A 12,312-nucleotide genomic window follows, 5' to 3' on the forward strand; every position below is an offset into this window, starting at 1 on the left:
AGTTCATTTTCATTTTGGGGAAAGCAGCCTTGGCAAGGCTATTTTCCTGTTCTCCTGCTGCATATGGACATCATAATTAATCTGCTGGGTAGAAATTGGAGAGTGAAAATAAATTGTGTATAACAGCTACACGCATTTGTATTCTGCAAAATTAATTTGGTGTCTCTGCTGAGTATGAATGCTGGACCACATTATGCCTTTCCTTTCCTTTCCTTTCCTTCCTTCCTGTTTTGATATTGATGTTGACCAGTCCTCCCTGCCACTTTTGGACAGAGCTTCCCACTTAGTCTTTTGGGAATGCATGTGAGTAAATCAGCCTTTGCCAAGTGGCTCCCCAATGCTGCAGTTTTCTCAGCATGTGAAAATGAAGCTTGCTGAAATACAAGCTTCTTAATGAGCTATTTTTCTTACAATTCCCCCCCCCCAAGCCTTCCCATTATGCACACATGTCAGGTTCTGCTTGTCATGGTGTTTTTAGCAACAGGAGGCAAACCGTAAATACCCTTCACTAAGCCTGTCACTCAAGTCACAATAAAACCTAATCTTCCCATCAACATGTCCAAACTATCTGTTTACAATTTTATGAAGGCTTTCAAACAACTCATCACAGTGCTATATAAAGATGTATCCCTACTGCATTTCCACAATCCCCCATTGCCTGCCATTGATTAGTCATGTATCCCTGGGCAGAGTAGGTGTCATCTGTTTGCAAATCAGGATATTAGGACTCAGCCCACATCAGTTATGATTTGAATGGGTGTAGGCTTTCAGAAAGATTAATTCCACTCAAGCTGTGCTTCTGTCGCATTCTTATACAGCAGTAGTAGAAGTAATAGTAGTTACAGTGGAACCTCGGTTTACGAACGCGATCCGTTCCACGGAGGCGTTAGTAAACGGAGGCATTTGCTCCCCGAAGGTAGGCTTCTGCGTGTGCGCGAAGCACCAATAGAGCGCTTCTGCGCACACATGCGCGAGCTGCGCAGATCGCATCTGCGCATCCGACGCCGCAGAACCCGGATGTAAACACTTCCGGGTCCGCGGCGTTCATAAACGGAGGCGTTCGTAAACGGGACTGTTTGTAAACCGAGTTACCACTGTATTCACATTTGTTAAAATATACAAATACCAGTATATGTGCATGGATGTATGTAGGTGTACAAGTGGTTACTCAGAGCTACAAGTCACAAAAATATTTTTACTAATGTAAATACGAAAGCCAATTTGGATACTAAAGATCGTGGAGGAAAACTCAGTATGGCTAGCAAGTCAGTAATTCCATGGATTCTCCTTGGTATTCGATGACTCACAATAATCAGGTGAAGGTTTGTGAATGTCAGGGTTGGAATGTCAGGGTTGGTGTTAGCAATGAGCTTCACAAATTTTGAGCTTAAATTGGGACCAATAACAACAATCTGTTCATGTATAATTTCTAAGCATCCCAAATTTTAATGTTGCATTTGTTTGCTTGGTTGCAAAAGACTAGTCAGGATTGCTTACACACAAAGATGCACTTAGATCCAGTGATGTCTTCTCACTTGTGCAGTGGAAATCTGGGCAACAGTGGGCCCCTATCCAGAGTTTCCAGGGCAGTTCTTTTGGAGGGTGGGGGGCATGCATAGGGCTGCAGGATGAAGAAGGAAAAGCAGACACCCTGTTGCATGAACAGGCACCACTCATACTATTTTGAGATTTCCCCTTTATGTATAATTCAAAGCAGATCATTAAATTTAATCTCATACCTGCTTTTAGTAAGTAAGACTAACCCTTAACTACTCTCTTAGCATTTGGGTCAAAATCCAACGGAAGCTTTCTTGCAGAAGCCCCATTGAAATTAATGAGTGGAAGCTTCTGCCTACAAAATGTTTAAGTACTGTAGATTTAACCAGTGAAATTTTAGTTTAAACCATAGTTCTGAAAACTTATCCAGGTCTAGATTTCTGTATTCACTGGATGTTCAACTCTTAAATCAATGTTTTCAAATAAGAAACTGACTGAAAATGCCAGTAGTTTGTAGGTGCAAGTGGGCTTCCACACAGAAGATACCAAAGCTATATACTAAAGAGGGTTTTAACAGACCAGGAGAATTTGGTTTTGCCAGGCAAAAAAGAAAGTGATCTACTTTTAAATGATTTTTTTATTAGTTTATTTAAAATAAAGATGGTGTGTGTGTGTGTGTGTGTGTGTAGATGTTTCACCCAGCAAGAGATACAGAATGAACCCCATGTTACGGATGCACTTGTAGGGCTAGAAGCATACAGGGCCGGCTCTAGGGGTAGTCTGGGTGGTGTGGGGCGCCAGCCCGGTAGGGGGGCGTCGCGCGGCAGAGCTACGTGGAAACCATGCTGCGGGGGGCGCCGGAGCAATCTCCACACCACGGAGCCAGGGCGCCCGACGTGCTTGAGACGGCCCTGGAAGCATAGTTTATTTATTTTTCTTGATATTAGTACAATTTGTCATGGGAACTCTGGTGATCATAAATGGCAAGGCTTGAGTAGCAAAGGTGAAAAGTGTTTGTCTCAGTGCAGAATCACACCATTGTAGCAGAAGCATTTGTAAGCAGTCAACATGCAGCTGCTGCTGCTGCCTTCTTTGCAACCTATGTTATCAACTTTGTGTCATGCTCTATATGTTTTCATGGAATGTTGTTAGGTTGTTTCTAGCAATGCACACATATCACTGTATGTGGTGTGCATTTGATGAGCCTTGCTGCCCTGTCGTATTATTAAATGTACCTTGGTATGTTTTTCTTGTACCTTGGATTCAAAAGTAGTATCCAGATGGCATTCGGGGGAGCATCTGCAGGCACTGCCCTCTAGCAATGTGTGCAGCTTGCTTAAGCAAGGCGGGAGACCTATTTCCACAATTCCATCCAGACATTTTATAATTGCATTAATGTTGCATTTATTTTTTTCCTTGAGCATATATAGTATTTGCTAGATGGCAGTTGTGAGATGAAGATGTCTTTATGAATGAAATACTTCTCAGCTATAGAAATTGCACTGGAAACATTAATATTTCTTACATAATATGTTCCTTCACTGAATTTCTAGGGTCACATTACCTTTGTCTTCACATTTCTATCTTACCAATAAGAACAAATAGTGTAGATTGGGGTAGGGACAAATATAGCATGGATACATTGGTGCATATGGTAAATCCGAATGCATGTTTCAGAACAGGAGAACTCATCACTGCTGTCCTGTGTTTATTGTGATGTGCAAATCCTCTTTAACTTTCTGCTTGGGACATCAATACGCCGTCAGTGTGTTTCAACAATGAATCCTTCTCCCTCACTTGATACTTTTGCAAAGTGCAGGAATGTCAAGGCTATAAATGCTACAATATTGCAAACTAAAAAAATTACAAATGTTATCAAATTGCATAGTCGCATCTCCTGGAGCAATTCTATCACTGATTAGTGTAATGTTTCCTATTGGAATGTTCCACCAATTATTCCTCTCCTGGTTCATATAACAATCCAAGGGAGAAAACAAAGGTACAGTCGTACCTCGGGTTACGACCACCTCGGTTTGCGAACAGTTCGGGTTACGAACTGCGCAAACCCGGAAGTGTTTTCGCCCCGCGCGCGTGCGCAGAAGCGGTGCGCGCGCGATCTGCGCATGTGCAAAGCATGAAAATCGCGCTTTGCGCATGCGCAAAATGGCGGCGCCCATTGCGTTCGGTTTACGAACTATTCGGGTTACGAACTGCGTTCCGGAACGGATCGCGTTCGTAACCCGAGGTATTACTGTACTGCAAAATCCCAGCTATGTTGCAATTGCTGAGTATTGCAACACTACCACTAGCAACAAGTCCAAAAGAGGCCCCCAGACCAGGGGAAAAAAAACATAATTGAAAAAAGACACTTTGTCAGTAAGACCTTTTAATTAAGAAAATTATGTCTGTTACTGCTACATTATTCTCTTTAAATTGATTCATTTTTATTCTCAAATTACTGCTGCTGCCTCTAACTCATAGAGCCCCTGCACCTGTCTCTGAAAGCAAGCATCTTTCCTCTATTAATATTCCAAAAACATAATAAAAGTTGTAACTTTATCAAAATTCTCCTTTAAAATGTACAGTTTGTTTTTTATGTTAATTTTATGTTAATTTAGTTCCCATACCGCCAGAAAAGTGTTGAAGGGTGCTTTCCAACCATCTCAAATAGCTAGCGCAAAAGCATGTTGCAAACAGAGGTGTAGGGATGTGATGCAGAGCATCTGTACCAGAAGTAGTACTATGCTTTTCCCTCTTGGAAAACCACGTACTGCTGTGTGCATAAACTAATAGATGCCACATTACAGGGAAGCAAACATTTCTCCCACTGTCTGCACATGGCCTGAAACATTGTTGATATCCCAGAGAGTGGGGAGAGCCTGTTTCTGCCTTCCCATATTGGACCAACACTGATGGAATAGTTTTTGTCTCCTTTTGTTGAGGGGGTTCTAGCAAAAAACATTACTGAGAGCCTTTTCTTTCTTTCTTTTTGAGGGGGGATTCATCTTAAATCAATGTGTTTAGCTATAATTCACATGATCTCCCATCCCACCAAGCATGTTCACTCAGAAAATTTATACCTTTAGCTCTTCAGTAGAGAACAATGGTACTTTCTTAAATAGCCTCTCTTGTTTTTGCGAGTTGCAAACTATTACAGGATTTGAAAAAGAGTTTTCCTGCCAGTTTAGGGAAACATTTGTCAGTTTAATCCCACCTTAGTAAAATGGGCATAGGGTTCCCTGCTCTCTCCTCAACTTCTGAGGTCTTGGAAAACAAAAATGGATCCTTCCCAGCAGCATTGCCAAAGAAGGGCAAGTTTTACTGTGGGTGCAACCTGTAAAGTGAGAGGACATATTCATTCTCCATAACGTAAGTCCTGGGGTCTACTAGTCCATGTTGAATATCACTGGTAAACATGCTGTGTCTGCTCTTATGGACATGAATAATGTGGCTCAACTTTGTAAGAGGCGTGTCTATGATTGCATATTTATATGTATGTATGTATGTGCAGCAGTATGATTACCCTTTCTCGTTAACCAATGAACTGTTTCTAGGAGGAGGAAAAAACAAGCTTTCATTCTTGAAATCTCTAAACAGATAATTAACAATACCATATAACTCTGAACATTTACAGCAAGCATTACACTTTTGTTTTGGATTTGAGTTTTTTTTTCATATTTGCATAATGTTCTGTGTAATGAGATTCATAGAACTAGGGGTCAACAATCAAGTATCGTGCTTAAGCAGACCACCCCTTGACTAAAGTGGTATAAAGGGTAGGCAAAGGTGTGTGTGTGTTGGGCTCATTCCAGCAAGGCAGAAGAAGGGAGAAATGTTTTTCCTATGCTATGCTACTATGCTTCCTGTTTGAAGGATGTGTCAGGATTGTGAGAATTCTGGAGCATCTCATGACATGCCTCCAACATTGGAAGGGCAGTGGGTGCAGATGCCTTTCCACAATACAGAGGGTGTTTTCACCATTGGAAAGGAAGATCTGACAAATCCTATATTCCTTGGGCATCCCCCAAGTGACTATAGGCTTGCAGCCTGGAAGTTTGTTCTTGCTTGTTTCCAAATACCTTTCATAAAAACCAGAGTGCATTTCCTCTAAAATGCCTGCATTTTAACATGTTTTCTGTTGATTTCAGAGTATTATCTTCACCTTACCTCGTAACTTAGCCTGCATTTGTATTTTACCCATTTAAATAAGCTTGCTACCTTATTCACTCACATTATCGGGCCAAATACAGATAAATTGGCTGCAACCAAGTCAAAAGTTACGCCATGCCTAACAATCCTATGGTCATTTTTATTTAAAAACAAACAAATAAGCTATATAAAATTATGATAAGGTAGCATTTCATTAGGGACCCAGGTGGTGCTGTGGGTTAAACCACAGAGTCTAGGGCTTGCTGATCAGAAGGTCGGCGGTTCAAATCCCTGCAACGGGGTGAGCTCCCGTTGCTCGGTCCCAGCTCCTGCCAACCTAGCAGTTCGAAAGCACGGCAAAATGCAAGTAGATAAATAGGAACCGCTACAGCGGGAAGGTAAACGGCGTTTCCATGTGCTGCTCTGGTTCGCCAGAAGCGGCTTTGTCATGCTGGCCACATGACCTGGAAGCTGTACGCCGGCTCCCTCGGCCAATAATGTGAGATGAGCACTGCAACCCTAGAGTCAGTCATGACTGGACCTAATGGTCAAGGGTCCCTTTACCATACCTAGCATTTCATGAGGTGCACATAAATGCCTAGATGAGTCAAACAGCCTTAGGGAATTAAGTCAGGAAAGACATTACAAAGACTTCTAGGTGTTGTGTTGTTGTAAATCATACTATTTAATGAGATTCCTATTTAAGGTAAACAAACACATCACAGAGGAGTTTTGAATTAACTTGACTACAAAAATCAAGTTGAGTAGAATAAACTTAAATGGCTCAATACGCATTTTGATTATCTGAGGAAGTTCTTCTTTTGAAGCTAGTCAACAAGTGAGGTGGAATGCTTAATGTTCCTTGAATGAATTGTGTTCAACGTTGAAAGATTTTAATGTGAACACTTGCTTATAAATACATTAAGCTACAATTTGAAAATAATTAGCAGTGGCTAGCTGACCTAACCTGGACATTCATCTGGAAGTGATGGATTTGAAAACTGTGTGAGGAATACAAAGGAAACTTATAACAAAATAACACACTTCACTCATAACACTCACTGCGCTAATGAGAACTTTCTAAGCAGCCCTCACCAACCTATGTTCAGAAGTAACAACAAACTGTGGTTAAAGCAAGCCAAGATTCATAAACCAGCTCCAAACTATGGATTCAGTCCCTACTTCGTGGGCCTTGAAACAAAGCATAGTGATACTGCTTGGGTTTAGTCATTAACACAAGCAAAAAATAAGCCATATAAAATATCTTAAATATTCTAAACAAAAATAAAGTAATATTGACGATATATAATGAAATTGGGTCCAGAGGACACCCAAGACGAATTTCACTTAAATGTGAAATTGCTGACCTTCAATGAAAGTGCAACTTGTCCCTAAGCTATTCTGTGTTGGAGAAATAGCCAATGTAAGACCAATTTTTACAAAGAGGTCAGGTAGTGATGGGGTTTTCTGGGAAATTACAATCTGGTTAGATTAACGTCTGTTCCAGGAAAGCTGGTGGAAAGCATTATTAATGCTAGAATTACCAAGCAAGCCGATGAAGAAGCCTTGCTGAAGAACAACTAGCATGGCTTCTGCAAGTGTAAGTCCCATCTAACTATCCTTTTAGGATTTGTTGAGAGTGTCACTAAGCATATGGATAGGGGCGATCCAGTAGCCACAATGTACTTGTACTTTCAAAAGCCTTACAACATTTGGGGCTATTTAGTTTAGAGAAAAAGTAAGGAGAAAAGGGATAGAGGTGTAGAAAATTATGCATTGTGTGAAGAAAGTAGCTAGAGAAAATTTTCTCTGCCATAATAATTAGGGTAATCTAATGAAGCTAAGTGTTGGAAGATTCGGAACAGACAAGAGGAAGTGTTTCTTCATGCAGTGCATAGCAACAAAAAAATTCCATGGCTTAAAAAAGAAGATTAGACAAATTATTGGAAAATAGGACTATCAGTGGGTATTGGCTGTGTTCCATGTCCATTGTTGAAAGGAGTATACCTCTGGATACTACCGGTAGTTGCTGGGAATGCTGTTGTCCTCATGTCCTGCTTGTGGGCTTCTGCTAGGCATCACTAAGAAAGTGTGAGAAGACAATGCTGGACTAAATGGGCCACTGGCCTAAGCCAGCAGGGCACTTCTTCAGGCAGTTTCTGATCAAACACACACACCAATGTGGGAGTCCCCTGGCAGCTCAGGAATGATTTACAATAGAGACGAGAGAGCCTTGTTCTCAGCTTCCCGAGCTTGCATTTTTGAGATGTGTCAGTTTTGAGAAGGCTTTTTAATAATGCATTATAGAGATGAGAGACAAAGCAATTAACTACTTTATTAGATTTTTGAAGCAGCATCTCTATCCATTAGGTCAAGACAGTGATATTTTTTATGATTTGCTCAAACGTTTCCTGCTGCAAAGATTTTAAGAATTAAAAACTTCATTAATTGCTTAATAAACTATTCTAAGGCTTGGAGGCCTCCCACAGAGCATTTGCTAATATTAACAGTGGGTGCACAAAGGAGACTTAATGCCAGGAATAAATGATTCCTGAGAATACATTCCTAGGCGGTTTGCAGACCTAAATATATTGGGCAAAATTCATCAGAAATCAATTCTATACAACCTCCGTTGGACTGAATGAGACATGCTCAAGAGGCAGATTGTAAAATAAGGCACACACATGATAGAATATCATGAAAAACAAGCACCAGATTAGCAGCAGGAGGAATTCAAAAGAGAATGGCTATTTGGAATTGAAATGTACTAATTGCCTAAACTGTTTGCTTTGTCTGTCAAATATGAAGGTGAAGAATCCAAGACCCCCGGGATTTTATCTAATGCTTGCCATACTTAGACCCATTGAACTTAATGAACTTAAGTTAGTTGTATCCATTAACTTCAGTTGGTCTATTAGATGAGTAGGATTAGCATGCGATACAACCTCATCTCTTCCTCCCCCCACCCCCGTGCCTGTTTCTCAATGAACATAACACAGGTAGACTCTACATTGTATCCTGCTGTTTCACTACCCTCCTACAATTTTTTTATTTTAAAAAACAAATATGATTTTGTCTTTTTCCTTCTACCAAGTGACAAATGCCATGGCAATGGAGAGGCTTAAAAAACCCAAGCAGGTGCCTTTTAATTTAAACATCAGGTTGAAACATTTGCAACCTCTGGAGGAGATACAATGGTTGTTGGAAGGCTTACTACCTTCCTGGTAGGAGGGTTTCTGCTATCCCCCCACCCCACCCCTTCAGGCAACTGGCTTGTGTGTTCTTCACTGACTGAGCTGTGGGGTATGTGTGTGTATGTTTTGATCTGTGATGAGACAGATTTTCAAGTAATTAGAAGCAGCCTTTACGTTTTAACACACAGAGAGAAATCCACAAAGGCTGCAATTATACAGAAAGATCAAGCGATCTAACGTCTTGCTATGCTGCCGGTTGTTTCTGCAGCACGCTAGGAAGAAGCAGGTGGGGGGTACAGGAGTGTTTGCTCTAATTGGAGAGACCTTTTGTATTGAAACGTCTAAGGAAAGACAGACAAACGGTGCCAAATATTTGCCCCCAGTTAGAGCAGTGTAGTCCTGTGAAGTCTCCGCTGAAGACTTTTCCACGGTCTAATAGACACTAATGGCTCACCCTTAGGAAGCATCTCCTCAGCGGCAAGTGATGCAGAACAAGAACTGATGGAGGATACAGCCCAAGTGCTCCATGATAATTGGGCACTTGGGACATGCAGTGACATGGCAGGCAACTATTTTCTGGGAGGTCCTGCCATAGCACAATCAGGTTGTTGCTAATGGTCTGTTGAACGCCGCACACATGTTTCTCCAATGTTACGCTGTTGCTGTTTCTCTAGACAGCTTCATAAGAGCAATCTGTGTTGGTTCAGCAAGGCAGCTGAGGGCACAGCGTGACTCAGCGTGACAGCAGTGAAGAATTTTGAGGACAGCTGGAGTGATGCTCAGGAGGAGGAGAAACAAGATGAATCCTGTCCCAAGAAAAAAAGATAATTTGTTTTAGATTCTGAAAATGTACATGACTTGTGGCAAAGTAATCTATTACTGCATCTCTGCCTTCATGCTTCTCTGAAGTCATGTGCTGGTTAAGTTTTGAAGGCCTTTCTTAAAGCGAGTCCATAAGTAGTGGCTACATATTCTCCTGCTGGCAGGAGAGCAAAAGGAAAATTAATCCGAAATGGTGCACTGGGCCAACTGACAGCTTATAGATGCACAAATGCTGACTGGGGCCATTGAGATGGGAGGTGGAGTTCAGGGGCTATCTGTACTGGGCCCACAACCAATAAAGGGACCCTGGCATTATTATTTTTTAAAGTAAATCTCTAGCCCCATTTGAATGAAAGCTATTAAGCAAAATGTGAAGCCACAATTCAAAGTAATTGCTTTGGAAGATATGAGCCTCTTCCTGCCTTTCAGTATTGTTAGCTTATGAGGGAAGCCAAAGTTGTGAGAAAAACCTACATTCCTGAAAGCCCTGGGACACCCCAGAACATCTTAAAAATAAACCAGGAAGTCTCTTCTCTAGGATTTGGCCAATGACTAGGGATGGTGGAAGTTGCTGTTCAAAACACCGAGAGGGCACCAGATTGTGGAAGTCTGTTGTAGAGCTTTTCTCCAGATTCAGAAAATACAAAAGGGCTGCCTGGTTCATTTTGAAGGGACTTTTTGATTCATTCTGGAACTTTATTTTTCCTTCCCTGATAGAGAAGTGATTTTGCTCAGAGAAAGTAATGGTGAAATCCAATGGTTAGTGTGGTTCCCTTGGCATCCCTATAACTATAGGCAATGGGTGGTGTTTCTGTCCATTGTAATGTGTTCAGCTGCAAGGATTTATTTTTCTCTTATGAACGAATGTTGACCATTTTCATATATGAGGAAAAATAATGTAGGACACAGTAGAGGTGGAAGTCATCCTCACCCTAGACACCCCTTGCCTCAATGTCCCATATTATAGTCCACGTACACAGCCCAGAGAACTCAAGGGAAGCCACTGAGAACTGTGGTTTTTCTTAAATGGATATTCCCAACCCTTCATTTTCACTTCCCCACGCTGGGTTCTGTTTCTTTGTACAATATAACCATGAAAACTTATAGTATGTATATAATCATTGAGGCTAGCAAAAGCATCTGACCAGGAAACTATAAAATAGCTCTTGTTCAGAAGTAAAATCAATAATTGCTGAAGTCATCATTGTTGTGCTCAGTAGAACATGTCATTTTCATAAATCATTCACTTTCATTTTCATCAATCATGCATTACAGCTGGAGAATGGAAGCCTGTTGTTGGACATAGATGAAAATCTTGGTAGAGTCACTCAGGTAAGCTCATTCTCTGTAGAAATAGATGAACTCACCAAACTAGTTAGCAGAGTATGACTAAACGGAGATTAGTGCCAGTTACTACAAGCTCTTAAGATGCTGGCAGAAAGCACAAATGTTTGATTATAATCCATATATTTAACACTTTATCTGTCTTTCACACAGTGTTACTCAAACAGCTTGTGAAATTTGAACATGCTGAAATTTCAGAAACCCTGAGAAGAAGCTGTTTTTGAGTCTGACCTGTAGTTCTAAAGCAGAAAATGGACAGGGTCTTTCCCTAGTAATGCCTTCCATCCAAGGCAAGCCCCAGACACAGTCCCAAAGACAAAGCAAGTCAAAAGTTAGAGATATGAGGTAAAATTACAGACACCTTCTAGCATATTTGTCACCTCCACAGTGGTGAACGGTCTCTCCAAAATTTCTGCCACTTACCATTTAGAGTTCCCTTTCTCTGCACAAAGAAATGACGACAAAAATCTTTTAAAAAAGCACAACTCATTCATATGTGTGTCATACATCAGCTGCCTTTTCATCACAGCAAATATATAACGGGGTAAAAGAAACTCTAGCTAGTCCCATATTTTCTTTCTCAGAGTTTCCTTTGTATATTAGATATTTAAATTTCTAAAATATGAAATCTTAAGTAATTTTCCTATACAAATTGCATCTAGCAAGTTCCACATTAACAAGCGGTTTGCAGTAGCAGCAGCAGCAGCATGTAAGGTATGGAGATTCTTTGGCACTGGTGACAGAGTGCAAATAATGCAAATGTTTCCCTTGTACAGGCAGCATGATGTTACATGTTGTTTGCTTCCCTGAGTTGTGCATGTACACCTGAAGGGTGAGACACAAATGCTTTAAATATCATTAAATATTTAATTACCAACAGATATACACTTAGGATTCTTGCAGATATAGAAAAACCCTGCACCTGTGATGCGCTTTACTCACAGTGTTTCCATTGCAGAGTGTGTGAGAGAAGGAGTTATAGTGCTTCAATCAGCTCAAATTAAAATTATGCATTGTGATGAATGATTGCACAGTGGGGATGGGGTTTTATGCTAATCAGTTATCCTCCTACACTCCTTTCGCTGTATGGCAACCTCATTTGCACCACTTTGTTTCTGCTCACTAAAATTTTAAAAGCTGTTGCAAAAAACAAAACAAAAAATCCACAGATTTTTGTGCATTACTATCGGGGTGGAACATCCAGAGGTGAAGTCATCTGAGGAAAAGCCCACAGAAAAGGGTATGGTTAGCCTAGACTTGAGAAAACACTTGAATGTTTTGAATTTTTAACTCCCATATCCACAGT

The 12,312-nt window shown here is 40.8% G+C and overlaps 1 protein-coding gene across 2 annotated transcripts in view; it reads left to right on the plus strand.

The window, feature by feature from the left end:
* Positions 1-12,312, plus strand: part of DAB1 (DAB adaptor protein 1) — a 206,900-nt gene that overhangs the window by 171,971 nt on the left and 22,617 nt on the right. For both annotated transcript variants that reach the window (XM_088673999.1, XM_088673998.1), the window contains one exon: positions 10,938-10,994. In XM_088673999.1, the coding sequence (XP_088530125.1) occupies positions 10,938-10,994 (57 nt within the window). The remainder of the gene's footprint in view (positions 1-10,937; positions 10,995-12,312) is intronic.

Source organism: Zootoca vivipara, chromosome 7, assembly GCF_965207765.1.
Source record: "Zootoca vivipara chromosome 7, rZooViv2.hap1.1, whole genome shotgun sequence".
In the NCBI taxonomy this organism is placed as follows: Eukaryota; Metazoa; Chordata; class Lepidosauria; order Squamata; family Lacertidae; genus Zootoca; species Zootoca vivipara.